The sequence below is a fragment of the Mauremys mutica genome, chromosome 10, assembly GCF_020497125.1.
Source record: "Mauremys mutica isolate MM-2020 ecotype Southern chromosome 10, ASM2049712v1, whole genome shotgun sequence".
NCBI classification, from domain to species: domain Eukaryota; kingdom Metazoa; phylum Chordata; order Testudines; family Geoemydidae; genus Mauremys; species Mauremys mutica.
This window is the reverse complement of record NC_059081.1, coordinates 11,490,718-11,516,685: the sequence shown is the minus strand read 5'-3', so window position 1 is coordinate 11,516,685 and position 25,968 is coordinate 11,490,718. Positions and strand designations below refer to the sequence as shown.

Sequence of the window (25,968 nt, the reverse complement as noted above, 5' to 3'; positions counted from 1 at the left end):
AACCCATCAAGAAATCCCTCTGCAGTTATTCAGCTAGTTTAATACAAATCCATAGAATATTCTGACTAGATGTAATATTGGCATAATTTGGTTTCCTCATATTTGTGAAACAGGAGAATCTATTTGGGAGAGGAGGGTTGCACTTATGTCATTTAACTCATATATGTAACATATTAAGTCCCATGTATTCTTTCCAGCTCAAGGAAATAGCATTGGGGTTTAACACAGTGGCTGTGAGAGGAAGTAGGTTACGAGGAGAGAGAAACTTCAGTTTTATTAATAAAATAAGCATTCATGTTTCCTTGATAGTATAAAAGGCATAATAAGAAGCATTGCCAGCTTCCTTTGGCAGTAATCCAGGGCATTCTTCTGGACAAACTTCATTGGAAGATGCAAGAAAGTTGCCTTCTGATCACCTGAAACTATGGCACAGACCCTTGTTGAATATAAAGGATGGTTACTGAAATGATAACATTCCAACATCTCAATGCTTAACAGGAAAAAAATTATTTCATCTTCTTGGCATTAGACACAATTTCTGTATATACACGTTACCAAACTATTCCTCTTCCCATAACAATACAATGCCATTACTGTCAGCAGCACTTTTGCTCACTCTTTGGGGAATGGATCAGTTTAGACCTATATTTGTTCAGATAGTACAGCTCATGCTATTTCACACTCACTTTTCATACTTTAAAAGGCTTCTTTCATTTAGAGGTTATTGCCTGAAGTATCCAAAACCATTTTCAAAGGAGGTATGCAGTCCAACATGGGAAATACTTATAGCATCTTTGCTTGTTAACTTTTGGGTTAAAAATCGGGCATAGCATCAGAGCCAAATTAAGGCAATCTGAGGCACCAGACACCACCCGCATATGGACCTCTTCTGTGACACTGCTGTTCCTTGGAGAGGCAATAGGTTTCAGTTACAATGAATGTACAAGTTCATACCTCTTAGAGCTATTGTTTTAGACTATCTGCAGTTTCAGATGGGCATCATTTGCCTTTGAATCATGTTTTCAACATTTTCTTTGCATCCATGAATGTTGAAAAAATAACTTAATAAGAAATAAAAGAATGAAAGTTAAGATTCTGATCTCATGTGACTTCAGGAGTTGGGGCCTTAGTCATCCTCACATACTGCACTGCATGCTGGGAGCCATCATGCCCACAAGCTGTTCTGGGATCCTTTGTCTCTCCCTGGGCTGTACTGGGAATCATCATCCCCATGGATCACACCTCCCTGGATAAGGGCAGCTGTAATCTGCCCTCTTTTACACCATTCAGTTGCAGGATTGATGGCATATTGCCCACATTGCACCTGCCCCCTCCCCATACACACAACAGTTGCTAAGTTTGGTCATCTCTTGATATAGCCAGCATCTGCCCCTGCCAGATACCTCATCCCCAGGAAGCCCCTTCCCTCAGGAATTTGGCCTCTTCCTCTTCTTCTCATACCTGTCTGCCTCCTGACTACCCTGCACAGATTTCCAAGTCAGAGACCCTCAAAAAACCATAGAGGTTTAAATCCACCCTTCATTGCCTACCCAAGAAAATATATGGAAATTTATAGGTTTCCATCCTCCAAGGTTTCAAGCATCCCCTTCCCTGGTGAACTCCAGATCTATTGTAAGTAACTCCCCACTGCAAACCCTATGACCATTTCAAGCCCTCCACCTTCTCTTGGCAGCAGGTGCAGCTGACAGAGTCAGAGCCTTTGTGAGGTGGGCATTGGTTGCTAGGACACTCAGGGATTCAGGGAAACAAAAGGCCCAGTCCTGAGTCACTGCAGCCCCCATCTTGGATGTTAGCTTCCCTGAGTCGCACATAGAGCCAGATCTGACTGTCCTCAAACCAGGGACTGGCGGAGCTCCACGGAGAGGCTGAGATTCCTCAGCCTCCGGTAATGGTGAAAAATGGGGAATGAAGGGTATAGTTGGGGTGAGGGCAATTGTCATGAGGGTTGGGGGACAATGATGGGGTATAGAGTAGCTGAGGTGTGGCAATCATCAAAAGATGGAGGCAATTGTAAAGAAGCTGTCAAAGAATAGGAATGAGAAGAAAATTGTCAAGTGTTGGGAGTGACAGGGGTGGGGGCTGCTGTCCAAGGGTGAGGCAACTGTCTGGTGGAGCAACAGTTAAGAGTTGAGGGTTGAGGGTTTTTTGTCAAGATGTAAAGGGCAATTGTCAAAGGATGGGGTCTTAACCCTGAACAGTTTTGGAGAAAATTTGTCACAGGAAATTGGCTAATTGTCAAAGGGCCGGGGTGGGTGAGCCACCAAAGGGAGTAAAGCTGCCAGAGAGTCACGGTGAAGTTGTCAGATAATAGTGGGCAACTGTTAAAGAGTAAGACTTGAAAGGTGTCAAATGACTTGGTGGGGTATTGTCATGGAAAGATTGGGCATGAGCTGTGGAGATTAACATTACTGCCATGAAAACAGAGGATTTTCTTTAAGAGACCTTTTTAGCTTCTGACTTTTCCAGCTTCGCTCCCCGGTGTTTGGCAAGCTGAAGTCATTTTGTTGGCCTTCTTTCTTGCTCCCCAAATAAGACTGGCATACTTTGTAGTGGATACCAAATTATAGGTGTATAGGGATGTGATACCAGAAGTGATTATGTTTTAACATTTTTTGAGAGAACACTTTTAAAGTTCCCTTTCTTCTGTTACTAATCACATTGTAGTTTATTACAACTGAAGGAATTGTTTTAACTAACTTTGACCAATGCTGCTCTTCAGTTATCTTTTGCTTTCACTCAGCTTGAACAACAAAAATAGACTTGTTATTTTCAAGATATTTTTATAGTCAGTTTCAGTTTAATTCTTTGGTTCTCATGCAGGGGCTCAGTGATGCAGTGTTGAGGTTCCAACACTGAAGAGAATGTTTAAAACAAACAAAAACTACTTCTACTGATATTCAAAAAACATGAAGACAATTATATTTTAGGATTTGTGAAACATTCAGAAAAATTAAAAACCTAAATTTTGAGCCTAATATGTCTAGAAATGACCATTCAGATGACATTAGTGCTGGCAAAAGAAGCCAGCCTATTTAAGTGCAAGGATGGTGGGAGGAAGACATCAAAACACTGTAAGGCCTGCCCCCTCAAATGAGGGAGGGGCCACAGAACCCAGATTTTACATAATTATAGGGGACAAAAAATAAAAAACAGGGAAGGGTGTGTAAGTCACAGATTCAAAATGAGGGGTGCAGAGGAGGACACTGAGCAGAGAACCGGCCTATTTGAAATCCTGGGTGGGTAGGCAAAGCCCACCAGAACAAAATGCCCACTTTCTCAAATGGAGGAGGAGCCCCAGAGCTAGGAATCAACAAAACATAGGGTACAACAAATGTTAAACAGGAATGAGAGTATAGGGCACAGGCTTAAAATGAAGGATCCAGAAGGCAACACCAAACAGAGAACCAACCTATTTGAATCCTGGGAGAGTACGCCTATGCCCACCTAGGACAAAAGGCCTGTATCCTCGGTTGAAGTAGGGGATCACAGAGCCCAGAAGGCCACTGATTGCATGGGACAACAAAACAGGAACAGAAGTTGGGAGTCAAAGGTTCAAAACAAGGGTACCAGACAGGGAAGTTGAGCAAAGAACCAGATTGACATCCATAGAGACTACGCCGTATATGCATAGAAAAACGGTCCAGCAAAGGACCTGGTCCAAAAGGACAACAAAATAGCAGATGAAATTCAATATTGGTAAATGCACACTGGAAAATATAATCCCAACTTTACAGATAAAATGATTGGGTCTAAATTAGCCATTATCACTCAAGAAAGAGATCTAGTCAAAAAGGCTAACAGAATATTAGGAAAGGGATAGATAATAAGTCAGAAAATATCATAATGCCACTATATAAATCCATGGTACACCCATACCTGAATATTGCATGTAGTTCGGGTTGCCCCATCTCAAAAAAGATATATTAGAATTGGAAAAGGTACAGAGAAGGACAACAAATATGATTAAGTGTATGGAACAGCTTCTATATAAGGAGAGATAAAAAAGACTGGGACTGTTCAGTTTAGAAAAGAGACGACTAAGGGAGGATATGATATAAGTCTATAAAATCATTAATGGTATGGAGGAAGTGAATAGGAAAGTGTTATTTACCCCTTCACATAACACAAGAATCAGGGATCACCCAATGAAATTAATAGGCAGCAAGTTTAAAACTATCAAAAGGAAGCACTTCTTCACACAACACATAGTCAATCTGTGGAACTCGTTGCCAGGGGATGTTATGAAGGCCAAAAGTATAACTGGGTTCAAAAAAGAATTAGATAAGTTCATGGAGGATAGGTCCATCAATGGCTATTAGCCAAGATGGTCAGGGATGCAACCCCATGCTCCGACTGTCCCAAACATCTGACTGCCAAGGGGCTGGGATGGGACAACACAGGATGGATCTCTTGATAATTGCTCTGTTCTGTTCATTCCCTCTGAAGCATCTGGAACCAACCAATGTCGGAAGACAGGATGCTGGGCTTGATGGACCATTGGTCTGACCCAGTATGGCCATTCTTATGTTATTATGGATATAAGAGTTCATTCTTCCCCATTCGACCCCAACAATGTGCCTCAACCTTGGCCTGAAGAGACCTATAATAAAAAAAATTTAGTTTCCAGGCCTACATATTCCCTGCCTTTTCTGCTGCGTGGGTTATAAATGGTACCAATTAGGGTAATTTGGACATGTATCCACTAGAAAGAGAATTCAGATCACCAAATTCATTTCACATAGAACACCAAACAGCCTTCAGATAGTAAAAGCTCTCACAGCTGGGCAGGATTTAAGCCACTGATTTGGAGAGAGGTATTTTTGGTGGTAGAGGTGTGAAAGCTTCAGAGCAGGAATTTCCCCTCCCTTGCCCAAGATTTTAGGGAAAGATGATGAGAAACAAGCCACTGAATTCTTTAAATGCCTGCTCCACAAGTGGGATTGAGGGAAAAAATTGCATGAAATATTTACTCAAGAATTATTATAAAGGAGATAGATGGAGGAAAGGGGATGTGTGTAGAAATGATGGTGTGAAGGCTAGTAAATAAAAATATGGTGCTGTTCCCCAGCATATAGGACCCATGTTGGGAAGAACTCCATTGTAGAGTAAAAGAGTGTGTTTATCCCTATTGCAGAGAATTTATTAAATTGATAATTGTTTCCTCAGATTTTAAGAAAATTGTAAGTGACTAGACTGATTGTTTGATGCTCTTTACTTCTTCACCTAAATAATTTAGGATTAGGGCAGTATTTTACTTCCATGTTGCTACTTGCAGTATCTCCTGGTATAGCTTCAGTGCTAGAAAGTGATGTGTCTGGGGTCTTGCTATTTCCAGTAATTTAAAGTCCCTTTCTATAGTTTCACTGGAGCTGCCATATACCGTTGCATGTGTTCTATGTTGTTATTCTGAAAGAGCCTGATTGAAAGCCTACTGAAGTCAATGGAAAGACTTCCAATGATTTCAGTTGGTTTTGGGTCAGGCCCAAAGTGAGTGAATACCCTTGAACCTTGTTAAGGCCTGATCCTGCAGTCTTAACTCAGGCAGAGCTCCCACTAATTAAATTAGGAACACACAGCCAGTTTCTCAGCTAGTATAAATCAGCATAGCTCTACTGAAGATAAATGGAATTATGCCTATTGGCACCATCTGAAAAACTGTCCCCACTGGGCTTTTTGCTTAAGCAAGGGCTGCAGGATCAGCCCCCTTTTTTGCATACTTTCAGGGGAAATGTAAGACATGACAATTAAGTGATGCTTCCAGATTTCACAGGCAAGGGACACTGGCAATTTGTTGAAAATTTCAGGGAATTTCTCCACTGGTAATGCAGAAGTGAACTAGGCCCTTACTTTTTTATATCTTAGATTCTGACAGTGGGGTAGAGGAGAGACAGGCTCTCACTGAACCTTTTAAGTCATGGTATATACTATAATTTTTGAAGGTTTAACTCTCCATCATCCTTGCTAACAAATGTAACAGGAATGTGGGATGGAAAGCACCTTTACTGCTGTTCTGTGTATCTGGTATATCCCCTCTACTTTGCTAACATTTCTGAAAAAATACAAAACTTGCTTGGAACAGCTCTCAGAGGTGGGAGGTTCTAGGGCTATTGCTGTGTAACTGAATTTTTTAGCAAGGTAATGTGGTTTCCTTATAAAAAAAAGCGGGGCTCAACTGTGGTGGGCTCAGCCACAATTCTGAAATAATGTGCTCCGTGCTTACCCCTCCCTCTTCTTTCCCCTCCTCCTTTTTCTTGCTTCTTTCATGCCTCTGACATTTCATAAGCTCTCTCCTTAAATTAAACAAAGTTTGGAATGTAAATATCCAAGGCTGCAATCTGGCTCAAATTGAATATATTGCACAGAGCCTGCCATTCTTTTGAACAGGTCATGTAAAAAATAGAATCCCTTCAATGCTGGTCCTGATATGCTCTCATAATAAATAGCACAGCTCTGCCCACTCCTCTGAAACTTTTTCTAGTCATACAATGTGACCTAGGTTATCCAAGTCACTTTTTCTCCATTCTTTTTGTTCCTCAGCCCTTTACTACTTCTCCTACTCTTCCTAGTGCTAGATGCTACCTTAGTAATATAGTTAATTAAGTTACTCATGCTGACTATTCCCTTCTGGTCTCCTGGTCCTTGATCTCCTCCAACTCTTGTGAGCTCCTTTTCTGATATTATATTCTAAGTTTCTAGGCTGGGATTGTCAAAAGAACCTAATGGAGTGAGGTCCCCAAATCCCACAAATATTCAATGGGGGTTGAGCACCTAACATCCTCTGGTTCTTTTGAAAATCCTACCTCTATTTTCCAATTGTTCATACCACTCTGAGAGTTTAGATTCTTCTGTTGTTTAGTGGTTACCATTAGAAAGTCACCACCACATCAAGGTATCTAGCTAGCTTGCTAAATTCTTATATGGCACACATGACTACAAAATCTGACCCTCTCCCAGATATGGACTACTGGAAGACAGCAGTCCTCAAGTAGAACTAGATTTCTCCCTTTTCTTTGCAAGGTTCGGGGCAGGGGGTGTTTCTCCTCTTCCCCTTTCTATCGTCTCTTTCATTGTGGGAGCTGTGATTGTGGAAAGCTTAGGTTAAAGAAGTTCATTTGGCATTTCATTCTGAAGGCAGCGGAGTCATGTTCATTCTCACCTGAAGCAGGGAGTTTCAGAGTTCGAGCCAGTTGTCAAGAAAACTGTTCCCTGATTTCATGAGTTCGACCTTTGAGATTGACACTTTCATTTTTTCTGTTAAATGTAACACAGCTGGAGCTTGATCCAACACCCACTGATGAGATAGGGAGTCTTTCCATGGACTTCACTGGGTTTTAGATTAGGCCTTTATTTCCTATTTTTAGTATAGGAGAATACTGACGTTTATCAGATGCTATGAAGCAGTAAATGTTAGCTTTTTAATGGTAACCCTTGTAGTTCAATCCTCAGTCTGATCCAAATCTACAAATTCCTGTCATACTTAGTCTGTAGTACCTAGAATATTTACTGTACATAACACAGTACAGTACATTAGATATGACTATAAATCATAATTAGCAAGATATTGTAAAAAGGACAGAAACTGTCAGAAAAGAAAAGTTAATAGTGATCTTTTCACCTATAGAAATGTGTCTTTTTTATTTGGTTTTATAACATGTGTAGTATAGTGCCTTATTTGTTCTGAAACTGTTTACAGAGTAAGACGTATAGCCAGCATACTGAGCCGTTAAAATAGTTCACAAATTAAAACAGATCTTTCCACAAGTATTGATTGTTTTTCTAACAAGATTTTATTACTTATTTTTAAACACATTTTCAGCATAGACAGAGTATGTTACAAAACTGTTATTTTTCCCCATAGGTGCAGTAATTATGCCATATACAGATAAGCAAATATGCATCCCTCCAGAACTGCCAGAACTGCTGAAACAGTTTACAAAAGCTGCTATTCGAACCCAGCCTCCAGATCTGCTCCAATGGGCGTCTGAGTATGTTCATTTTTTCCTAACACTTAAAAAATCAAACCCCAGTTATAAAAGATTTATGCCTGCCACCATGGAAAAGTTAATCACTTCACTGGATCTACCCACTGAAGTCAACTTCAGTGGAGGTATTCATTGGAGCTACATTGATTTACACTAGTTGAAGATCTGATCGCTGGTGCACAATAGCTTTTGAGATCTACTGAGCATCTGGCAACACTGTGAAGTCAATGTGATTTGCAGAGAGCGGTAGCTTCAGGCACCAGCGCTCCAAGCGTGTGCCTGGGGCGGGAAGCCACGGGGGTGCTCTGCGGTCCCTGCAAGGGCAAGAGTCAGGCAGCCTTCGGCGGCATGCCTGCGGGAGGTCCGCTGGTCCCACAGATTCGTCGGCAATTTGTCGGCTGGTATGCCGAAGCCGTGGGACCGGCGGATCTCCCACAGGCATGCCGCCGAATCCACGGGACTGGGGATCTCCTGCAGGCAAGCCGCCGAAAGCAGCCTGCCTACCATGCTTGGGGCGGCAAAAAAGCTAGAGCCGCCCCTGTTTGCAGGTGTTCGTTTCCTCTCCAGATTTGGCTTGTATTGTGCTCCAAAGTGAATATTTGTGAGAGACCCACACTTACCTTCTCTTTGTCCCCACTACGGCTGGAGATCTGGTATTTTAAATGTCTCTACAGCTGGCACACTATTAATTTAATCTAGTTGCTGGTGATCGTTGCATGTTCCCAGATGTACAGTTGCCACTTTGAATTGAGACTGTTTAAAATGAAATTCCTCTGAAGAGTGAGCTCCCAGCTAAATTCAGCACTTTAATAACTTATGGACATTTTAAGAAACACTGGTCTATAACACTCAAAACTCTTCACCATCCAGGGGCAATGAGAGTAACGTGTATATCACAAGTGCATACATCTATGGTGCTAGTTCATTTTTTAAAAATGGGTTCTATGCTAATCTGGTATAAATCAGTATACTTCCATTTAAATCAATGTATCTATACTGATTTACACCATGTCAGGATACGGCCTCATATCTTTGCAATCCTTCCTCCCTTTTCTTTAGCATGGAACAACTCTCCAGTGACCACTAAATTGGTGGATGGCCTGATTTGACATGCCCCCAGAACAACAGAAAGGATAAATTGTTAGTAAATCCAATAGATTATAGATTACAAGGTGGGGGAGGGTTCATTGTTTTGTTTTTAAACAGGAGTCTTCAGCACTGCAGCAATCCCAAACTGTGTGTTAAATTTTATTTTCCTTTTTTCAGGGTTAAATGCTGTGGGGACTGAAATACTCCACAAGGAGTTTTTCCCAGAGTAATTCAGTGCATGGAGTGGCACAAGTGTTTAAATCAATTTGACGTGTAATTTGTCTAATGAACATGCCTATCCTGAAATGTCAACTCCCTCAGCTGATATTGACATATGTGGATGATAGGCTAAAGCAGGGGTAGGCAACCTATGGCACACATGCCAAAGGTGGCACGCGAGCTGATTTTCAGTGGCTCTCACAATGCCCAGGTCCTGGTCACCAGTCCGGGAGGCTCTGCATTTTAATTTAATTTTAAATGAAGCTTCTTAAACATTTAAAAAACCTTATTTACTTTACATATAACTAAACTATTGTTGTATATTATAGATTTATAGAAAGAGACCTTCTAAAACCGTTAAAATGTTTTACTGGCACACGAAACCTTAAATTAGAGTGAATAACTGAAGACTCGGCACACTACTTCTGAAAGGTTGCCGACCCCTGGGTTAAAGAGTTAACTTTATCTAAGTAAAAAAAGAAGCTAATTGCACTTGATAGATATTCCTGTTGTCTTTCACCTCGCTCAGTATAAGTTTAATCTATTATAGCAGGGGTGCCTAGGCTACCGCCCATGGGCCGTACATAGTCCAGCAGAGCACTCAGAAGGCCCACAGCCTACTTCAACACAATATACTAATGGCCAATTCATGTACATTTTGTCGTTATCCTTGCATTATTTTAGTTTACACAAGTGTGTAAACAGGTTGTTTCTATGAACAGTATCGTCTATCTAAATACATGCATAACAAGCTGAACTTAAAATATAAATCAATACTGGTGACTTTAAATCTTATTAATATACGTAGGTTGTGCTTATGTGGCCCGCCTGTGTAATAAGGTTGGGTTACCACTGCATTATAACTAAAGCTGGTCTGTATTGTTTCCAGAATACTAGTTTCCTTTGGCGCAACAATAAAGCATTTTGAATGTAGTGCTGTGCATTATTAAAGAGAAAAAGATTTATACTGGATGACCATTAATATTTTATTAGGAGGAAAGTTCTCTTTTATTGTAACATATTTGCTTCTATTTGATAGTATCACAGACTTGTCCTAAACATTGTGAGAAAATGTATGGTTTTTTTAAAAGATGATTTTCATTTAACGACCCTAATTCAGGAAAGCACTCTTATTCATGAAGTGCTCTTAAGTATATGCTAACATACTTTCCTGAATAGGGATGGAATTACGCTTGTGCTTTAATGCTTTCCTGAATCAGGGCCAAAAATTTGATGTCCAAAAAAAAGAGCACTATGGGCTGAATATAAAGACCATTGAAGTCAATGGAAAAACTTCCACTGACTACAACGGGAGATGATTCAGGCCCTAAAAATACCACTTATGTGCAGGAATGAAAGGAAAGTTGTTTGATAGCACAGTACTTTCCTGATTAAAAGCAGTGCTACTTAAACAGAAGCCACTGCATCAGATAGTTGGAATGCAATTGTCTTCTATTTAGTAAGCATAAATCATATGAACCATTATGTTTAATATCCGCTTCTGTTAAAAGCATTTAGAAAGCAAGCATCTATCCGTCTTTCTCTGTCTAGTTACTTTAGTGCTGTGGCCCGTGGTGATATACCTCCAGTAAGAGAGCGATCGGAAAGGGTACCTTTGTCAAACTGGGCAGAACTCACTCCAGAGCTCTTAAAGGTCTTACACCAACGAGTAAGAAACATCTCATTTACTTTCTAGGGCAAATATATAGAGACAGAACATTTACATCCATATGCTATTTTGCTTCCTTAACAATGTTACAGATACTACATTTTCAGTCTGAGAAAATGTATTTGCTTTCAATGTTATGTCTGCAAATACTCTAGTCAATGAATGCAAGTAAAATGTGTACGGAGAATACTAATATATTAGCTGGTGTCTTTGAAAAAAATCACAGGTTTCTACCAATGAAGAACTGAGAAATAAGACCTTTAAAAATGTGACTTCTTGGCTAGATGCAACAGTATAAAATAGAATTTTCCTTGAATTGTACTCCCTTTGGTCTTGACTGGGCAACCTTTTTCAATTTGGTGAACACTTACTCACACAAGTAATGCCACTGTACTTAATAGGATTATTTGCATAAGTATTCATCAGCAGTAAAGGTTGCTCACTCAGGCTATATATTCATAAAATTAAAGTCCTGCAAGATGTAGCAGAAATAATTTATTTCCTTAATTCACGCTGTTAATTATACCGAAATTTACAGCCTGGAATCATAACTGTCCTCAGTCTTCATTTCTGTTTTCTATATGGATCAAATCTACAATGAGCTTTCTTAACCCTGCCTGCAAAATGTGTGTGTCAGACATCCAGTTGCTCCTGAAGGCTCTCTAGCATCATCAGCTCTTCCCATAAATCCAATTCAAAGTCAGCCCAGATCATTTCAAAAGCAAAAGTCTAGAACAAATCCAAGTAAAGTGTCCCAGCTGGGCATCCTGATCTGTTAGTGTAGATTCAGTATGGCAAGGTCTGAAGCTGAACTTCAGCACCCTCAGAGTGCCCATTGTGTCTAATACTCTGACATCAACACAGTCGTTATTTTGACATAGCACCTGGTGGTAATTACCACTGACCCAAAAGACTTTACCTCATGCCAAGCATAGTGCAAGGACTTTGTTAGGAGCCCATTCTGTTCTTTACATCTCTTCTGCTCTGTACTTGTTGGAGAAAATGTTCAAGCCCCTCAATGACCCTCCAGATTTCATAGTTAAAAAGGGTGGGGATGTTTGGGCTAATGATATTTCAGTTTAAAGTATAGAAAAACTGGGAATGAAAGGACAATATTTCTTTACCCGTGATGACTATTATTATGTATTTCTTTCCAGGTGAGTGGCAGACTGATAATCCATGTAGATGAACTGGCCCACATGTGGAAGGTGCTGAATCTCCCAACAGACTTATTTGAGAGTGTTATGAATGTTGGTCGTTTTACCGAAGAAATTGAATGGCTTAAGTTTTTAGCCCTGGCATGTAGCTCTCTTGGAGTTGTAAGTTTATCTACACTTTTTCATTCACGTTTTTATATTCTTTACATAGCTGATCTTGATTTAGTGTTTTGGGTTGAGATTGGAGGTTGAGCAATTGGATATTTTACCCATGTCATGGACCAAACACACCTCCTGGCTTTGAGTTCAGCACCTTTCCTTTTGGGATGAGGGAATTATTTTGACAATCTGCCCTCAGAGGTCAAGGAACCAGAGCATTTATAGAAGGCTCTGCAAGAGAGTATTGCTCCTCCAACTGATCAATGTCATATTAGGCTTTTATAACAGGATTTATTTTCTCTACCACTGATATAGTGGTACCTGGATCCTCTTTCCCAACGTCACTATAACAGTTCACATTGTTTTACAGATGATTTGCAACAACAGGGGAAGACAGCTAGAGTGACAGCGGCAGAGTTATAGACTTTATCTGATTGTATCATAAAGATTTTTCTAGACACATATGCCATAACTATGAGAGAGGCAAAAAGAGGTTGTCCCCACCATAGCATCCACAATATTTCAGTCAATAGATTTGCTTTGGTTTATTCTGTCTCTCTGCACTGTGAATCTAAATCCCTCCCAGTATTAGGAAATGTATAGTTCTTTTAAGAGAAAAATTATGCACATTTGGAGCAAATTCTCTCCTTCCATGGAGGAAGAACAACATCTTGTCACTCCACATAAATTTCACCTGTTGGTGCTGACTGAGATTCTAGAAGTGTTGGAGGGAACTTGGTACCACATCCTATGTTCTAGATTCACATCCTTCCTATCTGGTGAAGACTAGAGGGGAGATATTAGGTCAAATGCTGATGGAGATTAGCAATCCCTGCCTTAAGGAGGTCAAGCTGCCACCTTCTCTAATGGCCTCAGGAAGCCATGATTTAATTTTGACAATCTAGCTGATTGCCATCTTGTATCTAGTCTTCCTTTTGTGGTTAAGACTATTCAAAATGTTGTGGGAACTATCACAGTATCTAGATACTTCAGATTTCTATGATTCTTGTTAGCGTACATACTGTCACTTTCTTCAGCAAGGAAACTACATTATTTTCTCTAGTGATGGATGAAAATCAAGTAACTATGCTGATATCATTATATCTATCAGCTGTCTTCTATACTGTGGATCCCAAGGTGTTATTGACTCACCTGTAGGTCCCAGGGACAGTAGACAGGGTTTTTCTTTTTTCTCAGTGAGATTCCCATGCTGTAGAGTCAGGCAATCACTCATCTTCCCTGAGGGTGCTTTCATGTGGGATACTGCAAGGCTCCATTTTGTTCCTACACCTATTAAAGTTTTATGAGGCCATTAGGAAGGTTAGCAGGAAGCCATGGGTTATGGGGCCTTCAATATGCTGATTTCCCCAGCTTTATGGTGCAGTTAAAAGCTTTAACTTGGCTGAGATTGGAGCATGGATGTGAGCGAGTTGGCTGAGTCTCAATCCAAAGAAAATAGACGTGATGTTGATGAGTTTGGCATAAAACTGGAATATATGGTGATGTTTGTATCTGCCCCTGTGACTGAGTGTTTGTCCACAATTTTTTACCCAAGTTCAAAATTTGGAAGTATAGCTAGATTCCTAGCTATAGCTGGATAATTTGGTATCAACAGCAGCCAAGGTAGTTGTCTTTCATTTGTGACTGGCCAGAAAATTGTAACCCCTTCTCTCTAATTCAGAACTCACTTCCATGACTAATGATTTTGCCACCCCAAGATTAGATTTGATTACTGTAACATGCTCTACATGGGACTGTATTTTCAATGCATTTTAATTAAGCTGGTGCTGAATGAGGCAGCCTGCTTGTTAAGTGAGGTATTTCACTGCAAGCACATTGCAGTAGTACTTCGTCATCTGCACTGGTTGCATCTGGATTTCAGAGTGGCATTTAAGGTGATAGGTTTGATCTATAAAACCCTACATATCCTGGGACCTGCCTACTTGAGAGACCATCTGTCTCCCCCTACAATACTGCCACAGCTGACCTTAACGGAGGTGATCTGTTTGATCTGTAACCCTCTTGGTTTAGAAGTGTTCCCCATGAGGGCCCCTTGACTTTGGAATTCATTTTCCTGCTGTGTCTGAAATAGCCAGATTCTGTTGGCCTTCAGTGTATGCTGCAAAACTCATCATTTTAATGAGGCTTTGGGATAAGGGTTGATTCATGCAGGTTGATATCATGGTGTGGTATGGGTTTCTTTAATGTCTTTGCTGTAAGAGTTTAGATACTTGTGTTTGTTATATGGTGGGGTTTCCTGGGGGATTTGTTATGTTGTGCATTTTAGGAAAATGTCAGGGGCTCTTAGGACCTAGGATAGGTGCCCTTTTAGAGTCTTATAATTTGAAATAGGCATTAATAAGTGTACATTTTTATTAACATTTATATTCTCAACATAGCTGCAATGGCTTAATGGGGCATCGGAACATGTTGTGCTCTGTAAGCAAGTGGTTGCATGTTCAAATCCTATCTGATCTATTGCAGAGGAGGTGAATGTATTCTCTAAGGCAAGCTTTTTTTAAAAAACAGTGAGGGTGGTTAGCCATTGGAACAATATACCTAGGCATATGGTGGATTCTCCATCACTTGCAATCTTTAACTCAAGATTAGATACATTTCTAAAAGACATGCTTGTGCCCGCAAGGGGGGCTGAGATACTGGCGAAAGAATGACACTCAGCCTGAGAATAATAAGCAAGGCTTTGCTGAGAGAAGGACTTACACTCCAAGCTGCGCGGGGAGTCCCTGAGGCACGCGGAGGGGCTCCGGGGGACTCTGGCCTTCCGGGACAGCTGGCCAGGCAGGACTCCATCAAGGGGAGTGCTTTGCAATATTATATCCCCCATGCTTATCTCAGGGTTATATGGGGTCAACAGCTGGCTGCATTCATTACATTAATAAATTGTACATATTATCTAAACTAACTTATTTACAAACAAAAACATGCTGAACTGTACTAAACCATATCTTAGGTCTATCAAGCAAAGTTCACTGAACAGCCTGCATCTTCTGCCTGCACTCAATCACATACTCGGTCCGCCACTTAGCTACTTGCCAATTGTCCGCAACCTTGCCCCTACAATGCTATAGCTCAAACAGAAGTTATGGACTTGAAACAGAAGTTCTAGGATGATCTTCTATGGTTTATAGTTAGCAGGTCAGACTAGATGATCATAATGGTCCCTCATGGCTTTAAAATGTATTAATCTGCTCCTGAAACAATAAATATAACTCATTTTAAGCACTGTTTTAACTAAAACATTTACAAGTTTTACATCAGTGGTGCTTGTGTTCAATATGATCTGTCAGTATCACTAGCAACATTTGCCTCATAGCAAATCTTGAAAATCATTCCATTTAGAGATAATTGTATTTAGAAATCCTATTTTCTGTATTTCACCTCCCTTTTGTTTCATTGGGGACATTTGTGTAAAAATGTGATATTTGTGCTTAGGCATTCAACTCTTTCTTCAGTTTATTCCTCAGTTAAAGTCATAATATTCTAATTTTGACATTAGACTTAGGTTTTGTGCAGATAATTTTGATGTCACAGAAAATTTTGACTTCAGGTGAGCAACAATCAGTTGGAGTCAATGAAGTCCTAGACAATAAAGCTCCTGTTTTCATGAGAATGCCCCTACCAGTGAGAAACATTCACATCAGCAGAATTGTCTCTAAGTAAAAAGTTTTCCATGAGGTGCCAGTGATGCTTCCATGAATCCAGCTAACAAAATACATGCGCATTAGTTTATTTCAAAGAAATAATGAGGGACCCTTTGTCAGTCTTAGAATAAGCAAAGGGCTGGTCATTATACAATCAGTTGGCTCCATCTTGTGGGATTCAAGAGTCTTGCGACCTTCTGTGCAATGTATAATAATAATCACTAACTGGAAAAAAAAACTATATTGTTAAAACTGTCAGCAGTGCATAAAGTTCAAAACATTGTGTCCCTTAATGATGCTGTCCTACAAATTAGATAATTCTGTAAGATTAATGATCCCTACACTGCTCACATAGTCCTAGTGAACATTCCTGTTAGCATCAGTGGGAACTAAAGGTGGGATTTTATTGACTTGAACGAGATCAGAAAAAGCCACACTTTTGGAAAAAACCTCTAGTTGCACATTAGAATATCAGGATCAATCATTTGTATGCTTTCATATTCAACTAAGGCTTTAACTGATAATCCTTCTTTATAGGATAATGATTGTGACCATTTACTGCCTCCTGAGCACCCCCTCATGACTTGGGTTGCCTCTTTGGCCTTCCACCTCTATTTTCTCTTCATCTGGACCCTGTAAGAACTCAGTCTCCAGTAACCGTCCAAGATCAAACTCTTTAATTCACTCTCCTGCAGTTCTCCTCAGGTTGGCACTAGAGTTTGTCAAATACAGAACTCAAAAGTCCAAGACCAAACGTGTCAGTTGAACTTCCCTTCTTAAACTCCCACTCACAGGCTTTATCTGGCTACTGCTCTACTGGAACCAAACTTGTTCTTCATAGCTGCTCTTTCCACCTTCTCCACATAAACTCCTCTTTTCTGAATACTGCCAGCAGGAGCGGCTCTACAGTTTTCGCTGCTCCAAGCAGCGCACTGAATTGCCGCCGTGGGCGGCAGAGGCATTCCGTGTGCCCTTAGGGTGGCAGGCGCGTTTCCGCGGTGGCGGCAATTCAGCGGCAGCTTCTGTGTTTAGCTGAAGCCACCCCGGACAACTAAACATAGAAGCTACTGCTGCCGAATTGCTGCCGCCGCGGAAACGCACCTGCCGCCCTAAGGGCACAGAGCCGCCCCCACCGCCCGCGGCGGCAATTCGGCGCGCTGCTTGGGGGCAAAACAACAGGGACAGCCGCCCCTTGAAGATTGCTGGCCCAAGCACCAGCTTGGAATGCTGGTGCCTGGAGCCGGCCCTCACTGCCAGGCCGCCTGGCTCTAGCAATCTCAGCTACTCTCTCTTAGCCACACCCCTCCCTGCAGCTTCCTGTTGCCCTTTATTTTTGAATCACCAGATTTCTCACAGGTGGGGCTCATCTTGTAATCGGGCTAGCTTAGCCCCAGGCACTCCAGACCATGGGCAAGCCATCCTGTTACAATGATCTATTCAGGGGAGGGATAGCTCAGTGGTTTGAGCATTGGCCTGCTAAACCCAGCATTGTGAGTTCAATCCTTGAGGAGGCCACTTAAGAATCTGGGGCAAAAATTGGTCCTGCTAGTGAAGGTAGGGGGCAGGGCTCAATGACCTTCCCTTCCAGTTCTAGGAGATTGGTATATCTCCAATTATTACCTTTAGGGCCCAAAACATTTAAGGTTCACAACCATCCCAGCGTCACCAGAGCTCTCGTGATCTCAAGGATATTTCACATCCCTTCATGATTACGGTTAATATTTTTACAGCATTCAAAAAGTGAGTTAGGTGCTTTTCAGAAATACTTATTAAAAGTCAAGATTCCCAGCCAGGAGAGCTTGAAATATAGTTTTATATATCAGATCTTTACATTCAAGGTGAGTTTTTACAAATGATGAATTCTAGAAGGTTATGGTTAGTGTCTAGCACACAATGGAAAACACTGGTGCATCAAATTAAGTCCATCATCCATTATACAACTGAACCTCTCTTCATCAGAAGTTTAGGTGCACACAGAATGCAGGGTGGGGCTCCCCAATGTGCAAGGCAGTCACTGTAAAACCAGTACCAACCAACCAGGCATGCTTTACACTGTATGAATGGCGTGATCTAATATCTATTGTGAGAGAGAATCCACTACAATCCTCAGTAAATTATTCTAACGGTTAGTTTCCATCACTGTTAAATTTTCACCTTATTTCTAGTCTGAATTTGTCTCGCTTCAACTTCCAGCCATTGGATCCTGATATACCTTTGTCTGCTAAATTGAAGAGTCCTCTATTATCAGATTTCTGTTCTCCATGTAGGTACTCATAGGCTGTGATAAAGTCAACCCTCAACCTTCTCTTTGTTAAGCTAAATAGATTGATCTCCTTGAATCTTTTTCGAAAAGACATGTTTTCCAATCCTTTAATCATTCTCATGGGTCTTCTCTGACACCTTTCCAATTTTTCCATCATCCTTCCTGAAGTGTGGGCACCAGGGCCAAAAACAGAAGTAAGGCAATCTCCTTATCCCTGTTTATACACCCAAGAATCATTTTCCCTTTTAGACTCAATCTCACTCTTGGAACTCATGTTCAGCTAAATGTCCACCCTGATCCCCAAATCTTTTTCAGAGTCACTGCTTCCCAGGATACAGTCCCCCCATCCTGTAAACATTTGGTCACATTGAAACACATTGTTTGCTGGCACCTAGCTTACCAAGTGATCCAGCTAAGCCTGTGTCAATGAACTGTCCTCTTCGTTATTTACCACTCCCCAATCTTTGTCACCTGCAAACTTTATCAGTAATTATTTTGTTTTCTTCCAAGTTATTTATAAAACTGCTAAACAGCATAGCGTCAAGAACCAATCTTTGCAGGACTCCAGTAGAAACACACCAACTTAATGATGATTCCCTGTTTACAATTACATTTTGAAAACTATCGCTTAGCTAGTTTTTAATCCATTTAATGCGTACCATGGTTGATTTTGTATTCTTCTAGTTTCTTAATCAAAATGTCATGCAGTACCAAGTCAAGCACCTTACAGAAGTCTAAGTATATCATATCAATACTCTTACCTTTATCAACCAAGCTTGTACTCTCTCAAAAAAAATAGATTAGTCTGACAGGTCTATTTTCCATAACACCATCGTATTCTTTAACCCCTTGTAAATTGAGTCCTATATCAGCCATTCCATTATTTTGCCAGAGATCAATATCAGGCTGACAGGCCTATAATTAACTGGATCATCCCATTTGCTTGTTTAAATATTGGCACAACATTAGCTTTCTTCCAGTGCTCTGGAACTTTCCCACTGTTCCAAGACTTATTGAATATCAACAATAATGGTCCAATGAGCTCCTTGGACAACTTTTTAAATCAGCAGGCCCATCTAACTTGCATCCAGGAGCTTTAAAAAATATTTCACTTTAATAGTTGCTATTTAACATCCTCCTTAGTTACTGTTGGAATGGAAAGTATTTAATTGTCATGTGATATGAATACATCATTTTTTTCTCCCCAAATACAGAACAGAAATATTTATTAAACACTTCTGCCTTTTCTGCATTATTATTGACAATTCTACTATTCCCATGTAATAATGGACCAGTACTGTTTTTAGGATTCCTTTTCTTCTTAATATACTTAAATTCCTTCTTGTCCATAACTTTGCTGGCCATAGATTTTGCCTTGAGTCCTTTTGCTTCCCTTATCAATTTATTTCAACTCCTAGCTTCCAATTTATATTCACTGCTATCCTCTTTGTCTCATTTGTTATATATTTTTATAGCTGCTGTCACTTCCTCTCTAAACCAGGCAGGTTTTTTAACCACCATAATCTTCCTCCTCAGTTGCGGCTTTTTGGACATCTAGTAAAATCTTCTTGAACAGCTTCAAGTTATCATTCACAATTTTAATTTAAACTCTTTCTCCCAGCTGATTTGTCTCTTAATTGTTTTCAGTTTTGTGAAACTGGTCCTTGTAAAAACAACAAGTACATATATTATTGGTTTGGAATTTATTGTGCTTACACATAACAAATATAGCCAAGTCATGATCGCTGACACCTAAGCATCCTCTGATTTTTATAACTGTGATCAATTCCTCTTCATCTGCCAAGAGGTGGTCTAATATAAATTGCCCCATGTTGGATGCAACAATTTTTGAGTTAGGAAATGGTCATCTATAATTTTAATAAATTCCAAGGATATTTTAGTACTGGTGGCATGAGACCTCCAGCATGCGTCACTGAGATTGAAGTCCTTCATGATTATGCAGCTTTTTTTCTGTCTTATAGATAATTGCCTAAAGAGTTGGTCATCCTGTTTTCTAGTGTGATTTGGTAGCTTGCAGCTCTGCTTCTATTGTTCCTAATTCCTTCCTTTTGTTAGTTTGTTTCCTGTACTTTCCTCAGCAAAATAATTTTGTTTCACCTTAGCTGATGACAGCACTCATAAAAAGGTGAGGTCCCAGCTCCCCATAGTATACCATCCTAAGCAACTCTTAGTTCTTCTTGTTATTTACACATTTCAGATCTTGTAGACAGTTTTTATTTGTTGTACCAGTCTGCCATCTTATATTCTAAACTTTTTGCCACAGGAACCATCCTTTTGTTATGTTTATATACTACCCACCTGTAATGGGGTCACACTCACCTCTCGCAAGTGCCCTCCAGCCTACTGCATGTTCTTACATTCTCTCTCTCTCTTTGTGGTGGGTGTATGGTGACTCAGCCCTCTGGTCAAGTTACACACAGTCCGTGTGATAAAAAACAAGCAAAACCCCTTCTGGGGTACAAGCCCAACAGGGGTCTCTCTCAATGCCCTCTGTAATGTCTCCCACCAGTTGTCCATGCTCCAGGATAGAGTAGTGCCCCAGGGCTCCCTCCCTGGTGACAAAGTCTTCACCCTCTTAGGGCCTTTCCGTCCACAACTCTGCAGCTGGGCTGTTGCAGTTCATTTCCCCCCTCTGGAGTGCCTCAGTGTCCAGGCCACTTTCCCTGGTGATTAATGGAGATGGGAGGGACCCAGGCCCATCCACTACTCCAGGTCTCAACCCAGAGACCCTGTAGATAGCAACTGTCCACTGTGTCCTTTTATCTAAGTCCCACTGCTGTTCTAATTTTCCCGGGCCACTTTTTCACAGCCCTGTGCCATCTTGATCCTTACCTCAGGCCTTTGTCCTCATGGAGTCCCCACAACCCATTCAGGGCTCCTTCTCACTCTCCCCAGCTTCTGACAGCACTACCTCATCCAAGGTACTGTAGATCCCTCAGCCAGACACATACCATCCACTTTCCTTCAGCTCTAGCAAGGAATTGCCCCTATTTTGGCCCTGTAGTGCTTTTTATACTAGTTTGCTTCCCACACAGCCTCTCTAAGCAGCTTGGAGGACCGCTCTACTGCCCTTTTCTGGGGTCTATGTGGCAGGGTCAAAAGGCCACCAGCAGGGGGCCTCAGGGCCTAGTCCACCCAATCACACCGCTCAATGGGGTTGAGATCTCAAATGACACCACAACAAATAATTATAATAATATATTTCATTACTCATAACATACCCATCTTTTACATACTTTCTTCTTTGAGTCTTTTCTTATAAATTCCTCCAACCCTTAAATATTTTTTGTTGCTATTCTCTGAATTCCCTCCAATTTGTCAACCTTTTTCTGGTATTGAGAAGTATACAGTGTTGCAGACGCAATCCCACCTGAATCCTAAACTGCACGGTAGGATTGTTGTTCCTGTAGTCTGTGACATGATTTCTCTACATATGAAAACCACATTCACAGTGGAGTATTTTGTGACACCATATCCATTGCTGTTCACCATCACCACTTTGTCATTACTGTGCTCTATATTTGTCCCTCCCATTGAATAGCTGAGTTCCCACCTCACAAAATATATTCGTTTCCATTTTTCCAGGATGAATTTTATTTTAGTATTTCCCTCCCATACTGATAACTTTTCAGGTCCCTTTATATTAGTTGACTTTAATGGGAATTTTGCTTGAGTCCGGATTATAGAATTAGATCTTGTTTGCAATACCTCCCACCTTGCATAGTAAATGCTCCCACACAGGGGAGTAAGAGGGCACTGGAAAACCTCTTACACCCCCTTAACTGGTTAACCAGATCCTAAATTGAAGTGCACAGGTGCATAATCTATGCCTTTTTACTCTTCCATAGGGCAGGTTTGGATGGAGGGGCTAGTAATTGGCAAAGCCTTAACTCCATTCCCTAATGCACCAGCCAACACAGAGAGTGTCAAAATTTGCTGCTGGTATAGGCCAAAAGAAAAGTGCTGCCCAGAAAGAGTAATGAGAAAAAAGAGAGGGAAATGAACCTCAAAGGCTCAATGCCTCTTAGAGCTATTCCTGAAATGCAGCCGCTCAATAATCAGCCCTCACACAAGGCTGGGCCTAAAGAATCTAGCCCTCAGTATCACCTGCAAAATAAATGTACTATTTATAATATGAATAATGTCACATTTATAATAGTACTATTCATCAAACAATCTCCAAGAACTTATCTCATCTTCCAGAACATTAATAAAGATATTAAATAAAATATAGCCTTAATTCAGCTCCTGGAGATCCCAGCAGACCTCTTCTTTTATTTATTACATTGTCATTTATCATTCAATCCTTTATTTATGGCTTTTCAGACAGATTTTTTGTGTCTATATGACAGTGTTTCTCTCCATACCAAGAAAAGTAGGCCTCTAGTCTCTTCATTGATAGTGCCAAAAGTGAGGCTCACTTACTTTATTCTCTTTTCCCAATAGACTATTGCAAAAACACTGAAGATTATATGTGAGGTTTTATCCAGCGATTATGACAGTGGACCCCCACGTATTCCTTTTAGCACTTTCCAGTTTCTCTACACATACATTGCTGAAGTGGACGGGGAGATTTCAGCATCTCATGTCAGCCGAATGCTGAATTACATTGAACAGGAGGTGTAAGTACATCTTTGTCAATTGTCAATCATAGTTAAAGGTTCTTTCATCAGAGGCATGTATTTATGCTGTAGCTGTTAAACTGCAGGAAGGATGGAGAAACAAACGAGGAAGGGAGACAGTAGAAAAGAGAGGCAGAAGGTAGAGAGAGCGAAACAGACTAGGAAGAAGTGAAAATAGTAGCAGGCATAGGGAAAGAATTGTTAAAATGAGGGCATGAAAGGTAATTATGAGCGAGCAATAAAGGCCAATAATAATGGGGGAGGAAGAGACAAGAAAAAGGAAGAATCATTATTATTTATTGTATAGCACCAAAAGGTGTGCTAAATGCTTCAAAGGAGACAAAGAAAGATGTTGTTCTGGCACCAAATTCTTTCAGTCCAAAGAAAAGCACAGAGTTCAAGTGGCAGAGTCTTAAGGATTATTACCATTTATTATTTATATAGCACTAAACAAGAAACAAGCCTCTGCCCAGATAGCTTACACTCTAAGGGGCAGATCCTCAGCTAGAAAAACCAGCATAGCTCCACTGATTTCAAAGAAGTTTTTACAATTTATACCAGGTGAGGCTCTGCCCCTAAAGTTACAACAGTGCAATATAGCTCAATAAAATAAAACAAATATGCCCAGAATCCTGAATGGTCATTATAGTAAATGGTATAACTATATGATATTATAGTAAATGCTTCATGGATTGTTATGTGTATTTTGAAAAAGGGAGGCATCTTGATGTAAATAAATGAAAAACTTGTTCCAAGTGTACAGGATGCCATGGGAATAGTCATGATCTGGGATGGATGAAAGAGACGAAGGGTTCAATCCAACTCCCACTAAAGTCAATGCAAATGTTTCCATTGACTTCAACTGCAGTAGGAGGAGAGAAGTGATGTTTGACTACAGCACAGGGAGCAGAGATTGTGGGTGGAAGAGGGGAAGTTTATAATTAGTATTATGTTTTCTGTTTCATCTATAATGAAAATACAGGTCTCGATTAATTTAATATATATTTCATTCTTTATGCAGCATTGGACCTGATGGCCTAATCAAGGTGAATGATTTTACCCAGAATCCACGGGTCAGACTGGAATAGTGACACAACTTATCAAGTACTTTGATAGGAAGATGAAGAAACGTGCTTCAAAATAATGGTTACTATTAGGCCTTTCATTGTCTTTTTTCTTGTGTCTATCAATAAACAATTTGGCCAAGAAGTCAATCAGAAATGTGTGAGTGTGGATTAAGAGAATGTCAGTGAAATGGAACATTGTCACAGGTTAATTATTAGAGCTGGTCAATTTTGCATTTTATTTATTTATTTATTGTGCTGAAAGTTTTCCCTTTGAAAAATACAGTTTTGTTGAAACAAATTTTTTATTGGAATATGTCAGTTACAACAAAAACATTTTGCAGAAAATTTCTAAACAAAAATTCTCATTTTGAATTGATGTTTTCATATGAAAAAATATTCATTTGTTTCCATTTAAAATACCATTTGGTTTCAGTTTTTGGTTTTAAAAAAAACATACATAACATCTTTATCAAATTAACTCAGAACTTCCCACTGGAAAACTGAAATGTTTTTGACCAAAACTTGAAAGATTTTCATTCAAAATTTCTTGCAGGAAAAAATTCCAGTTTTCCAACCAATGATTGGAAACTAATGATTTTCTGCTGCCAAGAAAACCAATAAGAACCTTATGGAAAATTATCTTGTATGGTGTTATACCATATCTTATCTAATATCAGTGCTCCTGGCAGAGAGCTAGATCACGCCTGAAAGAGCTGAAGCAGTACCACCACAGTGCAAGCACCAGGCAACATTTTGTCTTTCCTGCAATCCGCAGAAACACACCCACTATTACACCCTTTGTGGATACAGCTTACTCCATCCAGTGAGATTGGCCCCGCTCCATGGAGTGGGGTCACAGTGGAGGACAGTGACAAGCTCTGCCTCTTTGCCATAACTACTCATCATCTTTAGGGTATTGTGTGCTCCCGACAGACTAAAGAGACCAATTCTTGAGCTCCCCATATAGGAGGGACAGTAATTTTGTGAGGAAGGCTTCTTCTGTCCTAGCTCTTTTGTGCAAAATGACCACAGAATCTGTCTCTATGTATCTGATATAGGAGGGACAGTAATTTTGTGAGGAAGGCTTCTTCTGTCCTAGCTCTTTTGTGCAAAATGACCACAGAATCTGTCTCTATGTATCTGATTCTGCTCCTCAAGTTAATTGAAATTTTGCCATTGGAGCAGGAGCTGGGCCTAAACTATTATTGACCTTCTGTATACAAACTGACTTATGGAACAAAGCTATTGTATATTCAGAAAGCAGCTTAGATACTGAAGTGCAGCTTATTTAAAGGTCTTTTTAAAGTTGGCTTGACTGCTTGAGTGTTTTATTTGTGTTAATTTTATCACTAAAGAATGGTTAGCTACCCACATACTATCTTGGCTAGGATATTCAAAATAAAGTATTTTAATTTAAACTGGAAATATACATATATTTTTATTTTAGTACCACCCGTCTTTAAGGTCTCATGCTACAGCCTAAATCCTTCTGGCCAAAGAGGACTGGACTTGGCCTTCTTATAAGTCTTTCAATATTATCCCTTATTTGGTCATAGAGGACACTGTTGCGTAAGAGAGGGGCACTCCCTTCCCCCCATCCCAGGAGTGATTATACTGGCTTTATAGTACTCAGTTTCTGCCAACTTTGGGGAACAAGAAATTACAGCTGAGGCTCATCAAGGGCATAGCTTGACTTGATCTTCTTTCTGGAGATGAGTTAGAACATCCAGAATAGACTGGACCAAATCTAAGCAAGCATTTGTTATCAGTTATGAACATGGGAGGTAATGATATATTACTGTATTATTTATAAAATCTCATTATTTTAGGGGTCTGTTTCATGATTTTTGATCACTTGTGGTTGGCAATACTGTAACCTCTAGTCACATCACCTCTATTCTCCTCACTCACTTTCAATTTTAAAAAGAAATCTTTTTGCATGTGTCTCTTCTGCTAATATGCATTGTAGAATACATCTCTGAAAATCATTCTAAATGAAGGGTGGGAGGAGGAGGCTGTTGTTTGTTTTTAAATCAT

The 25,968-nt window shown here is 40.2% G+C and overlaps 1 protein-coding gene across 3 annotated transcripts; it reads left to right on the top strand.

Moving 5' to 3' along the window:
• Positions 1 to 1,750: 1,750 nt before the first annotated feature.
• Positions 1,751 to 24,041, top strand: LOC123378865 (ropporin-1). 3 transcript variants are annotated; one of them, XM_045033109.1, is made up of 6 exons: positions 1,751 to 1,906; positions 7,880 to 8,006; positions 10,863 to 10,980; positions 12,138 to 12,299; positions 22,689 to 22,864; positions 23,886 to 24,040. In XM_045033109.1, exons 2-6 carry the CDS (start codon positions 7,891 to 7,893, stop codon positions 23,950 to 23,952), a joined length of 639 nt encoding a protein of 212 aa, XP_044889044.1. In that variant the 5' UTR covers positions 1,751 to 1,906; positions 7,880 to 7,890; the 3' UTR covers positions 23,953 to 24,040. The 3 variants fall into 3 exon arrangements, with proteins under 3 accessions (XP_044889044.1, XP_044889045.1, XP_044889046.1); XM_045033110.1 differs by having other exon boundaries at positions 1,751 to 1,912; XM_045033111.1 differs by lacking the exons at positions 1,751 to 1,906; positions 7,880 to 8,006; positions 10,863 to 10,980 and adding an exon at positions 11,889 to 12,028 and having other exon boundaries at positions 23,886 to 24,041.
• Positions 24,042 to 25,968: the final 1,927 nt, after the last annotated feature.

Bases quoted from the DNA above. Each gene is read 5' to 3' on its own strand.
- LOC123378865 (XM_045033109.1), top strand. From the start codon at position 7,891: ATGCCATATACAGATAAGCAAATATGCATCCCTCCAGAACTGCCAGAA. The intron at 8,007-10,862 runs GTATGTTCATTT...TTCTCTGTCTAG, and splicing joins CTGCTCCAATGGGCGTCTGA to TTACTTTAGTGCTGTGGCCC. The intron at 22,865-23,885 runs GTAAGTACATCT...TTCTTTATGCAG, and splicing joins AATTACATTGAACAGGAGGT to CATTGGACCTGATGGCCTAA.